The sequence below is a fragment of the Eublepharis macularius genome, chromosome 7, assembly GCF_028583425.1.
Source record: "Eublepharis macularius isolate TG4126 chromosome 7, MPM_Emac_v1.0, whole genome shotgun sequence".
Lineage (NCBI taxonomy): Eukaryota > Metazoa > Chordata > Lepidosauria > Squamata > Eublepharidae > Eublepharis > Eublepharis macularius.
In genome coordinates, this window is record NC_072796.1 from 36,599,038 (window position 1) to 36,618,789 (window position 19,752).

The window sequence follows — 19,752 nt, forward strand, 5'->3', positions numbered from 1 at the left end:
ACCTGATCTCTACTCCCGAGGAAGGCCTCCGGTTTCTACGTGAGCTAGGCATAGAGGTCGCCATGGAGACGGAGGCCAGCTCTCAGAAAAGAAAACGACCGCTGCCCATGTCTCCTCAGAAAAATAATAAAATACCGGTCCGGGACACTTGAAGCTCTGACTGACTGCTGCTGAAGAATACAACAGATTGAAGGACATAAAAGCATCAGCAGACTATAAGAACCGAAAGGAGCACTGCAAGATGCTGAAGAGTAAGCTGTCACATATCAAAAGAATGGTCACTGACTATGATAGTCGAAAGTCATAACAAGAGGAAGGAAAAGAATGTTTGTTTTAGTATGTACATTTTCATAAAGCTGGGATGCAGTTGCTTTGAATCACAATTAATGGAAAAGAGCCTTTGTTTCTTTTCTTTTTTTTACTTTTCAACTGCACACATTTGTGCCATGTTAATATGAAGCCTGAACTCTGTGGCATTGCATATATGAGGTCTTTTGTACTTTTCACAGAGTCAAGGAATTTTGTTCTGAACATCTTTACTTCATGTTGGCCCGCAATATAATGGACATCTTTTTGAATTGTTTACTTTCCGTTTCTGTCATGACTTGTTCTCCATATCCCTTGACGTGTTGCAATGTGCCTTTGAAAAGCAGTTGAGAGAGACTGTACATTGTCTTCCAATTCTTTTTTTACTACTTGTGTGTGTGTGTGTGTGTTGTTGCATTGTATCTTTCCAAATGCCATTTACACTGAGGGCTTGGTGCTTTTTCTGAAATGGTAATTTTACATCTTGCTCAAGTTTTGAAAATATAACCCCTTTTTTTGAAACCAGGACATCTGTGAATGTCAAAGTAATAAGAATTATATTTTTGAATGGCATAAAGGTGATTTAAATTCTGCCAGTGTTGCTCATCCAGTAGTATATTACAATACTTGCTATGTGAAACTGTAAATATGTTTACTCTTTTTAAAGAAAATCTCAATTTGTATTTTTAGATTACATTTTTGTTGTACAGATGTAGTTCTCTTCTGATTAATCCCATTTTATGACCTGAGTGTCTTTTATGTGGGTTGCTCTTGATGTTCTTGTGAGTTGTTATATTTGAATTATGCAAATGATCAAATACTAAACAAAGTCTAGAATACTCTTAAACAGGTTTGTCACGGCCCAAGAAGAATAGAAAACAAAGTAGATAAGGGCGTTCTTTAGAATAATGTTGATGTTTCCTTTAAATATAATGGTAGTTATTGAAAGCATAATGTCAAGAAAAAGAAAATGGACAGTAAAATTGGTGCTCAGACCAGTAAAATTGGTGCCTTTAGAGTTGCTAGGGTTAACCTAACCAGTTCATCATTATTGTAGTAGCCACCAGTGCTGGTAGCCTGGGACTTCCTTCCTTTCACTGATGTGATACAATAATGCTATCTTAATGCTAATGAACAAGCTTTATGCCCCCAGAGTGCTAGGAAGGCAGCAGCTCTTGATGTTAAGTGGATCTGCTGATGGTTCCACAGAGACTTTCCCAAGTAAAGGAGTGGACAATGCAATGCACCCAAATTCTACCATGTTATTCATGGAGGTGGGAACAAGTCCATTCTTGCCCAATTAATGTAAACAAAAGTTTTAAAATATAGAAATTTGGGTATTAGGAGAGTTTAAAATTGCCTATTTCTTAGTTAGCCTTATCCTGGTTGAAATATTATTGAAGAGCTGGTTACCAAGGCTTACTGTTTCTGAAATGTCTCAGCAGTCTCTTTTGATGAGCTAACCCTCATGTTGGACTACTTTAAAGGGAACTTGGACAAATTTGTAGAGGATAGCCTAATAGTTATTAGCTGTACCAGCTAAATAGAACATCCAAGTTCAGAGGAAGTGTGCTTCTGAATATCAATTGCTGGGGGGGGGAGGGATAGGGGAGGTTTTTTTTGTTAACGCACTGCAAGTGTTTGACCACTGATTGAAACAGGATGCTAGACAAGATGCATCATTAGTCTGATCCAATGGCCTGGTCTTTTCAATTTTTTTTGTAAGCAGCAGTAGCCCTCCATTATTTCTGCTTCCAGCTCACATGGCATCCTGCTTAACAGCCCAGGAAATGGGCAGAAACTGAGCAGTAGCTCTCATAAATAAAAGTTTAAAGAGTGTTACATTGTTGTGGGAGAAGATGATCATCTCACATCCCAAGTGGACTTAGCTAATTACAGCATGTCAAAATGGGAAGTCATACTGGCCACATTTTCTATTTGTACAAAGAAGTACACAGATAAAGGGTGGGATGTGAATAAATGGGTCTAAAACGTGTTTGTTCAAGTTCAGTAAAGACTTCCGCTTCTGTTAGTTATCCCTTGAAAGCAACCCATAATAAAAATGTAGGCGGTATGTTTATTTATACATACATACTGCATTTAACCTAACAGAAGAGAGCCTGGATGTAAACCTCCCCCCAAAGTTATACACAATTGTGTGTAACTTACATGCAAATTTAAGATGATCCACTCACCATTTTTATGACAATAATCCTTCCCTCCACCCCCTAAAAAAACACCTTTTTCAAGTAAACAGGTACAAATATGTCTTGATGAATGTCAGCAATGAAGACTTGTATGGTAGTGTAGCGAAGTTACCTTCACCATAATATTCATTCAAACATTAACAGAAAATTTTCTAGTGCAATTGGTACAGCAACTGCAGCCACAACAATGATGTATGCAAGTTCGAGCAGGAGTTGTTGATTATTTATAGCGCAGGTTGTAGATCTACAGATTCTTTGCTTGTCTAAAAGTGTAATACAGCTGTAAAGCAATCTGAACCAGCAGCAATTCCCAGTGATGACAAATCCCTAGAGCTTGGCTCTTCAGGTCTTGTTTAAAGATATTTTCCACTGGCGAACAAAATTATTTCTCAAGAACATTATGCCGGTTGGCAAGGTTCTGGCAATTTGTCAAAACACTTTTCTGATCATATGTATCTACCATCTTTGCTTAAGGACAACTTTTTATTTTTCAATCGTGTATTAAGAACAAGTAAACATTGGGTCTGTCCTACATCCATGGGAGAAGTATTTTTTTAATAAACACAACAGCAATGCAAACATAGCCCTCACCCAGTTTCAAACTGAGTCAAGAGAAAACACTAATGGGTGTGAGCCATGAATGCACTCAGAGATTTCATGAATGTTGATTAACAAGCACCAGACACTGCTGCTGCTTAATAAACTACTGACTCAATAGGTGTTTCTGGGAGGAATATGGTGTTTGAAGGGCAGCATGATATCCTGAACTATGTAAACAAACAGAGTGTAAAACTCATCTTTAATTGCATGCCTTTGTAGGATGTGATAGCATACCATAACTGCAAATGTACTTGTTGCATATGTGCTGGGAAATGTGAAGGTAATCATGACATATTCATCATCCAGTACAATTTTGTTAAAATGGTGTGACCTAAATGGTAACAAGTGTATAATATGTAGTGAGGATTGCTTAATGTGTAATAAAAATTAAGCCATTAAAAAAAAAAAAAATTCTATATTGATTTGGAGAACGGCTTTTAATTCAAGCTCATTATGTATGTTAGGCACAAGAATAATTAACAATGCTGCCTTAGTAAAGTTTGGGTTCATATGAAAAGGTTTTCTTTTCTTATCCACATATGAACAACAAAATTGGAAGGGTAGTTCTATAAAGGGAAGTGATGACTGAACAGGTGGGATGCGAAATTAAAATAACCCAAGAGTGAACCAAGCTGGCTGGCCCCTTCAGTATTACATGTCAGGTCAGGTTTGACCTGCTTTGCCAGCAGTTGGCTTACCCGTTGCCGCCTCCTGCAAAAACGGCAGTGGTGCAGGGGAAGGCAGCTGAAGAGCTGATACTGATTATCGTTGCCACTGAAAGGTTAGAACCAAGTGACTGAGGTGCCAATAGAGCGGCTCCTGGGGGCAAAAACTAGCCCTTTATATGGTCTTTCCTCCCCACCCCACTTCATCACAGAGGCAGCATCAGACACAACCATCTCTCCTTTCCTCCCCTCTGCAAATCATGCTGCTTTCCCAACTCCTCTTATAGTCCTTGCATGCAGATGTGGAATAAAGAGAGCTAACACCTTCAGATGCCAAACTTAGATGCAGTGTGGGCCATTGGTGGGAGCCAGGCCTCCTCTTTGTGCGTCTCTGAATTTACGAGTGAGGCCACCCTGGCTCTGAACCTTGAGCTGTCACATACATGCGGCTCAGGCATTTCCTTACCAGGCCTTCGTGATGCTTGAGGGAGGTGTGCAACTTCCTATCCCTCTTTGGGTCAGGGATAATGGCACCCCTCAAAAGCTTCGGTCCCAGATCCATGAAGGCACTAAGGACCCAGGCCTGGTCTGAGAATTAACCCTTCACCATCCAAATGATGTCCTAGCATGCTCACCTAAGCTATATTGTGTAGCATTTAAGCAATGTGACCCTCACGGCTACCTCCACAAGGGGAGCTAGCTCTCTGCTTGGCCAACCCTCACCAACAGTCCTTTAAGGTAGTAGCCCACCATGAAGTTTCCCTGTAAATGAAATTTCCAGTCCCACCCTTGTAAGTAAAAGCCAGTTTGGTGTAGTGGTTAAGAGCAGCGGGCCTTTAATCTGGAGAACCAGCTTTGATTCCCCACTCCTCCACTTGAAGCCAGCTGGGTGACCTCGGGTCAGTCAGAACTCTCTCAGAGCTCTCTCAGTCCCACCCACCTCACAGGGTGATTGTTGTGGGGATAATAATGACATACTTTGTAAACCACTCTGAGTGGGTGTTAAGTTGACCTGAAGGGCGGTATATAAGTCGAATGTTTTTATGATTATTATTTATTATTTCATATCCTGTAAGGGAAGGGTTTCCGTGAAAGTTCTCTTACTGACATTCTCAAGTCATTCAATTGCCAGAGATCTGAATTACTAAACTAGAAATAATCCAACTACTATTTTCAGAAGGGCTATAAGAAGAAACATGGATACCTATGCTGATTGTTACGCATAAGCCCCTCATGCAGCATCACGTAGAACTAGTTTATACTATATAAAATGAAGAGTTGTATATAAAGTATCCCTTTTATGCTAGGTAGATGACAAAGTGGGAAAATATGGCACATACGTTCCCAACTTTCACTTTACAAGAACACAGTGTAAGCTAGCAGCACAGTAGAGTTGAGAAGCCTAGAGTATCTGGCTCCTATCACTGTGCTTGCTTCACTAGATTATTAACTCTCTTGTAGCAAACATGTACTGCTTAGATCTAACAAGAATATAGCTCAGTCATAGAGTTGCATCCATTAAAACAGGCAGCATTTAACAAGATACTTTATTCCAGCAATCCATCAAAAGTTGGAAGCGGACGGAACAGAAAAAGTGGAAGGATCCATGACGCAAAAGCTAGAGAATGTTCTGAACAGTAAGTATTATACACCCAGTATCAACTATTTTTAGAGTTCAGGTTTTATAACAAGTTTGAGCATATTCTTGGAATATGAAGTCTGGTAAAAGCAGGCTTTCTCTCGATATTTATATTCTCAAACCAAGAAGATATGTGGGCTTTACCAGTCGAACTTAGTGACACTTTTACAGCACATCTCAGTCATGAGAAAGTGAAGAAGGGTACCAGCACCCACTTTTAATGCTCAACAGTTCTTTAAGATAGATATACATATTTAAAACAGAGAGCCACAATTAGAAATGTGACAGTAAATATGTGAGACAGGGTTTGAAGCATATTTCAATAGGTTTTATTACCTTTTGTTAGCATATTACATGGCACTTCATATTTCATAGAGAAGAGGGGTTTGAATCTCATCCAAGATCATATTTCAGATACATGATGTTGCGACTATATGTTGTTGATATACGATTACAATAATGACCAACATCAACCATTTACAGTACAATCCTATGCAAACTTATGTCTAAGCCCATCGAAATCAGTGTCCTTAGACAAGAAGATCTGCACTGGATTGCATGGTTAGTCTTGAAGTTGTAGAATATTCACTTGCTTTTCAGTTTATACTATGTCAGATAAGTTCTTCAACCGTTCCCAAGTTACAGGTATTTTAGGTGATTTTCAGTTGTGTGTCATTTTCAGCTACATAGCTAATAAAATCTGAGCAACTTGTAAATTTTACGGTGATGTTGTGTGCCTTTGTTTGGTTTTATCATTTAACAAATGTAAAAGAGCTACTGCTCCCGCAGAGTTCATCTTGCAATCTATCATTAAAGTAATAAAATTCAGAATTTTCCTCTTTTTTAAAAGAAACCCACTGGATGATCCCAACATAAATGAAAAATAACCTTTTTCAAAATGACATTTCCAGCATAAAAACCTATCAATTGTATAGATCTTATTTAATCCTAAAATGTATAAAATACTAATGGAGTTTGCATATTTATATATACAAAGAGATTATTAAACTTTGTAAGTCCATTGATCAAAAGATAACCTGTGCCCATTTTGCTCTGTGTTATTCCAGGAGACTGTATAATTTAAAACTAGTGATTTCAATGGGCTTAGACTGGAAATAACTCTGCATAGAGTTGCACTTTAACCCATATATTAAGACAATGTCTTTTAGACTGACTGTTTTCTAGCAATTCCTTTTATATTTTTGTATTGTAAAATGTCATATTTGAAAATACAGACATAGGAGCCCTTGGCATTTTTCAATGATATATTGTTCTCAGTGATCAAATCCTCAATCCTATTAAATTCCATTGTTCCAAATAATAACTTTTTTGAGTTTCTAGTCACATTAAGTACTGGCTTGGATCTGAACTTATTCTAGTTTGTTTTTCTTTTTCACATAGTATTTTTAAGACGCTGTATTATTAAAAAGATACAGAGATGTCTGTCCTCTTTTGTGATGGTAAAATTACAATGTGGACTATAGTTCCTTCAGTGTAACGTACATATTAATCAATTTCCTTTTAAGAGATTCTGTATAATGGATTTAAAATCAATATGAGAGAGTCCATGTACATAATCAGATTTAAAGAAATGTATTAATTTTCAAAATCTTGCAAAACTGTTTTCCTTACAAGTCTGTTTGTCTTATAAGTCTGCATTCATATAAGTCTTAGTGTTTGAGACTCTGAACATGCAAAATCAGAAAAGTGACATGGAGACATTTTTTTTTTAGTCAAGATGGTGGGGGTATGTGTGATTAAAATAGAAATTAACAACAGATTTTCAGTCATTCTTGGCACAGCTGTTGAAAGTATAAGCTTAATGTATGTCAGATTCCTTTTATCTCGACTATTCAAAATGTCTGACTTACACCTTGCTTCGCTAACTTGTTGGAATGCTTTTTGTTCCCGTTATGGGCAAAGCTGGAGAAGGCAAGTTTTTGCCAATCACAAGTTGTAACTTTTCTGTCCAGGTTAAGATATCTGGGAAAGAACTTTAATTTTTTTTTAACCAATCACCTTTCTCAGTATGAGTAATGTCGCACTTTTAGGGGCTTGAGCAGATGCCCATCCATGGGCCATCTAAACTTAACCCTTCTGTATGAAAAGACTGTAAGTTCTGTCATATTTAATTCCCAGGTACTCATTTCTACAACAATTTGCAAATTCCTTAAGTGCACCTGAGACACCTACTCGGGTTTGAGGAAAGATAACATTCAATGCAGCCTTTGAGAAAAGATACTCATTGATGAAAGAACTCTGTTAATCTAAAATGGATGGCTGCTATATTTTTTGTTAACACTTTTATTGCTGAAAGGTCTGTTGACCATATAATAAATGTTATTGCTAGAAAAATTTGGTTTACTCCAGTAGTGCAACATAAGGCCAAGATTGTTAGCTTTATACATAAGAAGTTAAATTTACAGTTGCCTTTAAAAAGCAAAATTCAGGTCCAGTTGCAATTTAAAGACCAACTAGATTTCCACGGTATGAGCTTTTGAGAGTCATTTTTGTCTGGTCATATTTGCTCTCAATAAAGCTTTAAAATTGCTAAGATGTAACTAAATCCATTTGAATTGATTATGAATGTGTGTTTTATATAGTCTGGATTCAGATGAATAATGGTATGGAGCTTCTACATCTTATCAATTACATTTTCAAGGCATGTGTTCAGCAGAAAATAATTCCACTTTCACTTCATATTTTTAGTATTGGCATATTATTTTATTACCAAATGCTCATATTTTTAACTGTTTCTTTAACCAGAAAACATAATTCAGTAATTCAATTTTTTTAGTATTGTAGAAGTATACAGCTTTAGCAATAATATCCTACTAGCTGTTAGACATCAGGTAGAGAGATTGTGTGTGTGTGTGGGTGGGTGGGTGGGTGGGTGGTTAACTCACAACCTTAAAGTGTAGTAGGAACCATTCTCCTGACAAAATAAAGTATCTTGCATCAGGGGTTCGAAATTTCAACAATGTTCAAACATTATTTAGATATAACAATTATTTTACAAAGACTACTTTTAACATGAGCAGGCCACCCACAGTGTTGACGAGAGAAAATGGCATGCAAACCACCCAGTGAGACTGATGTAATTTTTTTCATCTTTGCTTAAATTATAGTCACTAGACCAGATAATGTAGAAACTTTTTACAGCCGGCCGTGGAAAGGGGAGAAAACATTCCCCATTTTTTTTCTGGTAAATTAAAAATAAGTCAGAAGTTTGAGGGAAAAGACCCCTAAAATATTTGACATGTATATATCTTTAGTATGAGTGAACGAAGCAATAGCATTCTTTGCTAATGTGGAATATTCTTTCGTTTGAAGCATTACTACATGGTAATATGAAAATGAAACGGTGTTTTCACTGTAACAGTTGAAAGTTTCAATATGTCTTCATCAAGTAAATAGTTTAATACAGGAATTCACCGTTGCTTAGAAGTGCTCTTGTGTTTCTGATCCTGGGTCTTCTGAAATCCGTCCATGTTGCTCACAAACATGAAAGCAGAAAAATCCAGACAAAATCAGAGCTGATGCTTGTTTCAGTAAAATATTTTGTAATTTTGATAACTTTCACAAATTGAATAAATTAATAAGGACTTTCTTTTTTGGAACTTATTTTCTGGTAAGCCAAACAACTTTCTATTATCCCCCTCCCTTGCAAATGAACAAAGGGTGACATATGCTGCTGTTATAGCAGTAGTATTTAAATGCCTGTTTGTTTCACTGTATACAGTCATAATGAAAGGAATATATTAGGAACGATCAAATTACCTATGGGGCATAGATAGAACTGTAAAATGCAGCTCTGTAGCCAAAGCAAACTCCAAAGGCACCACAATGAAGTTGAAAGTGTTTTGTCTAGGAAAGTGAAGTTGCTTTTTATTGAGCTGAAGCTTCTGCCGCACTGAAAGGCTAAGCAATTAATGCTTATAAAATAAGCATTTTTGTATTTTAAATTTGATATAAACATTTGTGTTTATGAATACAGCTGTAGTCACTAGACGAAGCACGACAAATTCACTGAGCAAACTCAGTGCAGGGAATGCTGCTCTAACCAACTTATTTACATGCTTATCCCCTCTTTAAAACAGGAGCAAGTAATACAGCAGACACATTATTCCAGGAAGTCTTAGGTCGCAAAGACAAAGCTGATTCAACAAGAAATGCACTCAATGTTCTCCAGCGCTTCAAATTTCTTTTCAATCTTCCTCTGAATATTGAAAGAAACATTCAAAAGGTATTTGATAATTTAAAATACAGTATAAGTGATCATCTTTCTCCCAGTTTACAGTATATTTACTAACATAATTATTTGTTTGTGTTTCTGAAGGGTGATTATGATGTAGTCATTAATGACTATGAAAAAGCAAAGTCATTGTTTGGGAAGACTGAGGTTCAAGTGTTCAAAAAATGTGAGTTTTGGATTTTGTTAAAAACCAATTGTACTTTTTACAAGGAAGATTAACAGTGCAAAGCAAGATGAAGAGATATGTGAGGTTCGTCTTCTGTTTGTGCACAGTTTTCTGTGGCATTTGGAACAATAGGTTTAAACGATATCTTTGGCGAGGTTTCTTTCTCAGAAATATAAAATGGGTTGGGATCCAAAGATTCACTTCCTAAATAAGAAGGGATCCTCATTTAACAGAAGAGAATTCTTGGGTCCAGCCCATTATTTTGTATCATATATAGGAATTGAAGTAAGGTTTATGGGACATAAAAGAGGTTAAGGACATATTTTAAAGTAAAGGTTTTGACATTTCAAAATGTTTTAATTCATACCTTTTCAGGTTAAAATTAATATATGTATTACTTATATATGAAATGGCCTGTTCTGACTCATGGAGTGATTTTTGCATAATTCTTTAAAAATATATGGCTTTGTCTTACATGTATTTACATACTGATTATTTTAATATTATATTGATTAATTTAATATATATAATTATTAATACATTTCTAAATCTCTGAATAAGCTATGTCTTTAGGATTGACATGGAATTTCAATTTATTTCTTGCTCTGTTTTTAAAAGTTGAAACTGCTTACAGAATTCTTGTGGCAAAAGTTAGACAGGAGGGATGGAGACCTGAAAAAACAATGTATAATAGAGGAAGAAGAAAAGCAATATTAAAATGATGTTGGTAAAATAGCTTGGAATTTGGGCTAAAGCAAAACGTGTTTAAAATTTAGCTCACTTTTGACTATTGCATTAAATTCATAACATTTCACATACAGAAAAACAAATTTTATCCTATAACTTTAAAAAACATAGATTATGCTGAAGTCGAAACTCGAGTTGATGCCTTAAGGAAACTACTACTGGATAAACTTCTTGAGACCCCATCAACATTACATGACCAAAAACGCTATATAAGGTGATCGTCTTTCATTTATCTATCTTCCTTTTTTTGTGTTGATGAGAACGTGTCCTTAGTTATACTATTGTAACATTTTGAGCATTGCTTCCTATTTAAATAATGGCAACATCTCTGCATAATCTTTTGCTGTTTCAGAGTAATATCTTCATTGCTTAATAACATCTCACTTCTGATTCCGCTGCTTACACTAGACTGATGACAAGCATATCTGAAAATGCCGTGAAGATTCAAGACTGGAACCTATGTTGTTTCGATATACAATGTGTTTCTTTATTGCCAGGCATGTTGGTGTCACGGCTCATTTGTTAAATGTAAGAGGTGTAGAATGGAAGCCTTAAAGCATTTCCATCTGAAAACAAGTGTTAAAGACAGCTTTGAAATTAACAATACAGTCCTTAATTAAAATTGGTATAGAAAAGTTTTGTAATCTTTGTATTACTTTTCTGTACAATAGGCATTTCGTTTCTCCCTCTCTCTTTGAATACACATGACAGAGTGAAATGATCAGGTTCTTAAGCAGTTAATCAATTGCTCCTGGAGTGCAAAGTACCTGAAAACTGGTATGCTATATGATGCATTGTAAACAAACGATATTATCACTGGGAGCTAAACATTTAAGATTTCCCCCCCCCCCAGTGGACTGCATTAAAGTACATCTAACTGTGATAATGGAACATAAAAATATGAATTTCAAATTAGCATTGTAGGTGGCTTTTAAAGCCAGTTCCCAAAGCTAATTTCCTTTTCTTTTAAATGCACTCCAGAGGGGAGAGTATATGAATACAAGTACTGGTACTAAATGATAGTGTTCGCATTTGCATGGATTGCTAGACATTTCTATGCAGGTGAAAGATTTTAATGGGACAAGCCAGGGTCTCTGCTGTCTCTTCCATTCACCTTCATGGTTACTTGATGACTGAAAGAGATGTAAAGTGCACCTGTGCAGTAAACGCCCCTCCAGCTAACCTAATAAACTACACTCTTAAGGTGCAAAGCACCCAGTAATCCATTTTAGAACAAAAGCTTTTGAAATATTTGGGTTAGGATCAAACACTCCTCTGGGTCAAAAATCTCATTCTTGTTATGGAAAAGCAAGCTCTCCTTCATCGCTTCTTATAACATAAGTTGGAACCCTATATTTGCAAAGCTGAATCATGTAGTTCTTCCTTAATTTACAGTGTCTCTTCCCTCCTCTCCCCCCCTCAAATTGGGCATCTGTATAGCATGTTACATTATGGAGTGTGCTCTCTGCTCCACCAGAAGAACAGAGAACTCTTGATCTAGGTTAGCATCTGAACCAGGGTCCCTCTTCCTGACCTAAACCTGAGAGGATGGTTAAAGAAAAAAAGGTTCAAACACACATTATCAAACAGAGTACTGAAGCAACTGGAGCTGTTCTGAGAGTTTAAAGGATTTTTCAGTACTTCCCCGAGAGATGTAGTGAAGTGAAGAGGCGCAGCACCTTTAAGTAAAATGGAAGAATGCAGGGGGACAGAGCAGACCCAGGGAGGAACTGACCCTCCCAGGACTCTGCTACCCCAAAACATATTTTTATAGCATCTCCTCTCTGTCTGTCCCCCGCAACACACACTTTTTAAAGGGACTGGATAAATGAGCTGGGGTTGCCTTTTCAGCTTTTTGTTGAAAGGATAAAAATCTTGACTACTTGCCAGTAGTAAAGAAATGTGCCCTGGCTTAACTATATCCCTGTATTTATATTATGGCAAAATCTTCAACATACGTATACTGAGCGGAGATTTAATGAGGCTTAAAATGATTTGGTTTACTTTGGTAGAGGGTATAAGCTCTTTTTTTAAAAAAAAATTCTGTTCATTTGTGGTAGTTCTTAATTCATTTGCAGTTAAAATCTAGAGTATTCTTCATTAATAACAGCATGCTTTGCGGTCAGTACAGTTGTCTCAAACTCGTTGATACTGAAGTTGTTTTTTGTATGTGAATAGGCCACTTTTTTTTTTTTGCAATGACTCAAAAGGTTTTCATTTGAAACAAACTTGACCGCCCAGTTACCCTGAGACAGGCTGCCTTTTAGTTCTGTTGGGAACAGGACCTCAATAACTCAGCGGCTTTTCCAAGGAAGTCTCTTTCAGAATTTTGATAGTCTTTTTTTTTTTTTGCTTTGCGATGGAGGGGTGAAAAAAATACAGGCATGAAACGTGTGGCATGTTTCCCATCTGAATCCTCATTCATTTAAAACTTTTGCAGGTATCTTTCCGATCTCCATGCAGAAGGGGATCCAGCCTGGCAGTGTATTGGTGCCCAGCATAAATGGATTCTGCAACTTATGCACAACTGCAAGGAGAGCTATGTTAAAGAACAGAAAGGTAAATTTGATTTTACTTAGAGAAGCGGCTCTGTTTGAACCTAGAAGGGTACATTGTGCTTTCTCCTCTCTTTGGGGCGGGGTGTATGTGGCAGACTCTGAGCCAAAGTGTAATATAACCTCGAAAAGTAACCACTTGGGAGGATGATATGCAGGGCTTTTTTTCAGCAGGAAAGCGGTGGAACGGAGTTCCGAAACCTCTTGAAAACGGTCACATTGCTGGTGGCCCTGCCCCCTGATCTCTAGACAGAGGGGAGTTTAGATTGCCCTCCGCGCCACTCGGCGGTGTGGAGGGCAATCTAAACCCCCCTCTGGAGATCAAGGGACGGGGCCACCAGCCATGTGACCATTTTCTCTGAGGGCAACTCACTGAGTTCCACCACCTCTTTTATCAGAAAAAAAGCCCTGATGATATGGATGGGGCCAAAACTCAGGGAAAGAGTTTTTAATGTCCCCACTGTGCCATTTCTTCATTCATAATCAGGCTCCTCAAGCTGCTTTTAGGCCCGACATGGGAGAAAGGAGGGGCACCTTATATTGTGCCTATGAGCAGTGGAAGACATATACAATACGGCTATCTTTTTTGCACACTAAAACCGCCTTGTGGAGTCTAGTTTAGATTACAAAAATGGCAAGGGGAGATGGAGTTAAACCCTGTCTATATCCTTTTTCCTGTAGCTGCCTTTTAAGATTAAAATGCAGATGGGGGTAGTCCTGATCAAAGATCTCCACCATCACATGTAAAATAAATAATGTTTTTTTAGCTATACAGATTTGGCCAGCATTTTTTAAAATGAGATTTACAGTGTTTTTCCCTACAAACTTTTGTGATCTTGATTGCTTTTAATGAGGGGAAAATGTTGAGTCAAGCTCACTGCCACTTGTTCTGGCCAGACCAAAAGAAGAGTGCAGACTTTCTCCTTCCTGTATCTCTATCTGGAGGTTTGTTCTACTGGAAGTGATCTCTAGTTAATGCTTATCTTGCAAGCCGGTCTCTTCCAGTGTTCTAGAAAAGTAGTGGTGTCTCTCACAGCAGTGGGTTCCCCCATGAGTATACCTGAGCTGCAATGCATGTTTAAGATGCTGAAAGACCTCTACCGTTTCTGCCATTGGTCCTTACAGACTGCAGTAAGCTGAGAATGCAGTTGATTAGTTAACAAGGGCACTTGAACTGACTTTGATTTGTATAACTAACTGCCAAGTCTAAGAGTTGGTGTCAAGAGTCAGTTTATAGTGCATCCTGCCCTCAAAATGCTGGAATGGGGATGGTAGAGTCAGAACAGTCCCCGGTCAAGGGCAAGCTTGACTTGCCCAGAAATGGTGCTAGCTGCAGTTTGGATCTCAAGGGAAATAACATTCCTTTATAGACTCTTTGTGTGAGTGCATGCCTGTGTGCACTTCCCATCAACTGAGAATTGCTTTGGGGGCATGTGTGTTCTCCCCCTTTTGGCCAAATGAGAAAATGAGTGTAAATACTGCAACCACTCTGTTACCCAAATACAGTGAAATGCATTTGTGTCTGCTGGGGAAAGTGAGACAGAGACTTCCCTGAATGGGAGCAGTGCATTTCTCTGCTTATTTTTCCCTGCTGCAGAAAAACAGTAATATGTTGTGACTACTCCTTCAGTGACCACTGCTTTCTTTCGTCAGTGTGAGGAACGGACGAGTTCATACTATCTCCTCTTCCCCACTTCAGTGATAGAGCCCTGCAAATGTATGAGCAGGAAGGAAGGCTGTAACAGTTAGAAACTAACACTGCAATCCTTTGACATCAGTGGGCTTGAACTGGAAACTCTTCATAGGATTGCACTTTAATGTTAAATTAGTCCTAGGCGTGTTTGATAATTGTGCAAGGTATAGAGAATATTTAAGCACTTCTACAATTTTTTTGATAGAGAGATCATCAGCTGTGACTTTATATTTGTGCTTCAATTGCCTTTTTTTTCTAAAGCAAATTGTAGTATCTACGAGGCTATATTTTTTTCATGCCAACGTCCTAGTAGCTGAGTCTAAGTGCTAGGAAATCAGACCGTTTCTTAGACCACCTTGCTGTTTCTTCTCTTCTTCTATTCACCTTACAATGACTGATCTATCTTTGTTTGATCAGACAGGCCAACATAGCCAGTGTCAAAGGGGCCTTTTCAATTTGTTATCCTAGCAGCTGGTTCTCCTCTGTTGCCTTAGCGTACTGTACATCTGGAAGAAGGCCTCTTGCAGCTGGGAGCTATTTCATGCCTAACTCACATCCCTTGTTCCTAATAGAAATATTCTTTTGACAGTCAGTGTCAAGTGAAGCCTTAAATGGATATTAATTAAGAAGTTAAAATGTTAATCATTGGAAAGCTTGGCATTACTTTTCCAAGTGTCCATCAGTTAAACAGCATTTTAATAACTTTTGAAGCAAATTGCCGCCTTCAATCCCTTCTTAAAATGAACCTGGCGACAAGTACTTTTATTTAAACTTGCATATTGTACATCTTAAAAATATAATAAAAGGAAAGATAGGCAAAATTACACGTTAACGAAGCAAGCATGTGAGCTGAAATCCATAGGAAATGACAACATAAACTATGCTCAGATTAAATTGGTTCAAATTAATCTGAATTTCCAGCAGGTCCAGACCAGTGCTCAAAATTGCCTGGTCTATAAATAATTTGCTCTTATGTAACTTTCAGATCACTGGCATATAAACTATACTGAGTGTATTTCTGGTATATTCGCTCCAATGGTAAGTTATGGTTCACATCCACAGGTTGGTCATGTTCGAGTCTAGTAGCACCTTAAAGACCAACAAGATTTCTAGGGTATAAACTTCCAAAATTCAAAGCTCCCTTCATCAGATACAAGTTGGTCATGTGATGACCCTACAGGAATGGGAAAGCAGCCTGTCCGATCTTACCATATCCTATCATTTAGCTTCCATGTAGACACAGTTGCCCTGCATCCATTTGAATGGGGTACCTTCCTAGCCCTTCCATGCTGGAGGGGCAACATTAGCAAGTACAGCCACAACTGGAGAATGGATCTCATTTTCTGCCCAAATCAGTTCTTAGTTTCTGCAGTCATAGAAAAGATCTCTGACCCAGAACTTAAATCAGTGGACTGTTCCTGGCAAGTAAGGCAGAGCCTTGTAGCTTGACTCTTTAAAAAAAACACCCTAAAATATATTAACTGAAATTTTTGCAAATGAAGAGAAGAGCTGTTCCTTCAGCTTTATCAAGATGAGGTTCACTACCTCCCAAAACCTCCTTGCCTTCCCTTAAGGCCATCAGGAGCTATGGGCCACTTCCATTGGCATCCAGCACTGGCACCTCTGCACTGGTAAAGCAGATTTAGCCCAAATCCTAAAATATGTTGGGGCTGCTAGTGTCCTACCATGCAATTGTAAGCAGAGTTACACCATTTTAAATCTATTGAAGTCAGTGGTCTTAGACAGGTGTAATTCTAGAATCAAAGAATCATTGAGCTGGAAGGGAGCCCAAAGTTAATCTATTCTACCCCCTGTCTACCTCCCCCCATTCCCCAATAACTCCTGCTCAATGCCCAGAGGAAGGCAAAAAACCTCCAGGATCCCTGGCCAGTGCCACTCTGGCCTGGAGGAAAATTCCCTCCTGACCCCAAAGTGGGCGCATAAGAAAGAGCCACTCTGTTGAGGAGTGCTTTGTATACCATGTTTACCATCTTTAAAAATCATCTTTTTCAGAATTGTTCAATAATTTCTTGGAATTATATTCAATACATTATCATTCTGTTTTTAAGGCTAGTTTTTGAGGGACTATACCCCAGAGTCTTGTGGATCAGAATGGTACTCCTTAATTACAGAAATTAGAGGAGATAATTGCAAGCGGGGGAAGTGCAAGGACTTGTGGGGGACATCTCATTATCTCCTCCCTGATGTCCTCATTCCCTTCGCTATCCCCATCACCACTACACCTTTTCCTGATGCCGTCTCCCTTTTCTCCTTCCCACCCACATTTGTCTGCCTCCCTGTCTTTACCTTCCTCGCTTCCTCCGCCTGGCAGTCTCTCACTTACGGCCCAGTTGCATGGTGCCAACTGAGCTGGGCCCAGTTGCATGGTGGGGAACTTGCAAGGACTTACAGGGAGTACTTCACTTTTCTATATATCCCCTTCCCACACTATTTCCTCTCTCCCACTTGCTGGTGGTCCTATATGCTCACATTTCCTTACATCCTCTCTTTCAAACCCACTAAACAAGTTACCTTGTATCTAGCTCACATGTCCATCTATCTTTCTTAATTTACTTCATTTGTATACTGGCTTTTTCCACAATGGGGACTCAAGCATCTGACATCATTCTCTTTGCCCCAATATTATCCTTACAGCAACCCTGTGAAGTAGATTAGGCTAAGAGTGTGTGACTGGATCAAAGTCACCCAGTGAACTTTCCCAGCAAAGTGGTGATGAACCTGGGTCTCCCACATCCTACTTTGACACTGCTGTTGAACAGTAGCAAGCATCCAGGCATGGGTGAGCCAAACAAGCCATGTGATTCAAAATTGGCCAGTGATTGCTGCTGGGCCTGGCCCCTATGAGTCCTCCCAGAAAAGCCAAAACAGCCCTGGAAAGGGCCCTGTCTCCCCCTCACCCCACCCTTTTACTGACAGAAACCAGCCCTGGAATACAGGCTGTTATGGTTGCTTAGCAACAGCCACTGAGGGCATCTTTAACAAGATGCTACAGGTGCTCTTTTTATCATTTTGGTTTTTTTAACCCTTCAATTTTTATTTTTATTTTTAGATTTCAGATTTTTCTGCAAACCTGGGACATTTTTCAGGTGTGAAGAAAGATCTGTCTTGTCCATTCATGGCTCCAACTTCCAAATTTAAGTATCCACTGGGCCACTTGTCTATTACTATATAAGATTTGGGATTTGTTTTCAGGATCAGACCATTCATAGGGAGCACAGAAAGAAGTGGCACAAAAATAACATATGGTTTATAGCTGTGCAATTTGAGCAAAATCTGTTTAAAAGAGGATTTTAAAAGATTACTTTATCACTGCAAATATACTACAGTATATTACAAAAAATGCCTTTCAAATATATTGCAAAGTTGTTTTTAGAATCTATTGAGACACATCGGCAGTTGTGACACTAAAATTTTAAATGTGAGATCTCCACTGGCAGTCCAGCTTCGTTTCTAAATATAGAGCACATACAGGGAACAAACGGAGCATTTTGAAATGTATTGTTGATTCAGGTTAATTTTAAAGGAACTTCCTTAATTTCTTGCTTCGGCAAATTGAAAGTCTTCTGTGTGGCGTGTTTGAAAGGAATCCTATCCTGCTTGTGTCGGTGCAGGCTTTTAGGCACTGCCTGTTTGGTCAACAAGCAACAGTGGGTGGTCGGGCTGTAGCACAGGACAAGGGCCTGCTGTGCACAGGAAAAAATGTTCAAAGGTGTTTAAGGGCGGTAAGGAAGTCTGCCGCCCTTCAGAGAATCCAGAAGCTATAGATCAGTGTTTCGTCTAACTATTGTAGCCTTTGTGGGATCCCACCATATGATGCACACAGGAAAAAAAAACCCTTGTAACTTCATTGCCGCATGATACAGCTGGATATTTTAAAATACATTTTATGTACAAGCAATACAATTCCATTACTACAATTCTGAAATGTTATGACTAGATAAATATATTTCATAAAACCAAGCTATCAAGCAATTGATTTGGAGGATTTTTTTATTATTATTTTAAATACAAAGATTTTATTTTAAGACAGAGAGTGTTCCTCAGCCGTCCATTCTTATCAACCATTTTAAGCTTAAATTGTTCTGATGCTAAAGTTAAGGTGTCATTGATACAATGCACATTTTAATTGACACCAAATACCAACAGAAAGAAATGTAATGTTTCTAAATTATTAGGTTTCCACATTGTAACTACTTTTACCAAATATTAACAGATTTTTGAAGGATCAGTTAACAAACTTTTAAAATAAAGGAAAAACATATTTAACGTATTGTTGATTCAGGTTAATTTTAAAGGAACTATATTGAAGTCAATATGTGTGTTTCTTAGAAGTCTAGATTTTTTCCTGCATAGTTACAGTTTGTGTGTGCATGTACACATATGTATAAGCATAAATTATACAATCTCTAAATGTCGCCATAGGTCAAAAGCGACTTGATTGCACATAACACACAAAATGTAATTTAAGCAGTAAATCCAAACTGTGAAATAACCCTTTAAAAAGTTAATCATTAACATTTTAATATCAGTGAATTGCCATATGTTTATAGATGCTATATATTTTATTTTATGTGGTTCTTGATAACACATCTGTTTTACTTTGTAAACTGCTCTGAGTAGGCGTTAAGTTGTCCTGAAGGGCGGTATATAAATTGAATGTTGTTATTGTTGTTGTTGTTTATGTATGATGACCACATTTTAAAAATAAAAACAGCAAATTTTAATAGCATTTGTTCCACATATAGAATGTCACAGTATTCTTTCCTGCACAATATTGTGAACTCCAGAATGATTCCTCGACATCTGGAATATCCTTGTTTCATTAATACCTGCTGTCCTGAACTGGAGAGGTACGGGGGAGGGACAGCAGATATTAGCATTTCTAGTCTACCTTTCAG

General features: G+C 38.0%; 1 protein-coding gene across 1 annotated transcript in view; it reads left to right on the plus strand.

Moving 5' to 3' along the window:
• EXOC2 (exocyst complex component 2) overlaps nt 1–19,752 on the plus strand; it is a 146,050-nt gene that overhangs the window by 47,496 nt on the left and 78,802 nt on the right. The window contains exons 8-12 of the mRNA XM_054985162.1: nt 5,335–5,415; nt 9,518–9,663; nt 9,757–9,838; nt 10,697–10,799; nt 13,026–13,144. Of these exons, the coding sequence (XP_054841137.1) occupies nt 5,335–5,415; nt 9,518–9,663; nt 9,757–9,838; nt 10,697–10,799; nt 13,026–13,144 (531 nt within the window). The remainder of the gene's footprint in view (nt 1–5,334; nt 5,416–9,517; nt 9,664–9,756; nt 9,839–10,696; nt 10,800–13,025; nt 13,145–19,752) is intronic.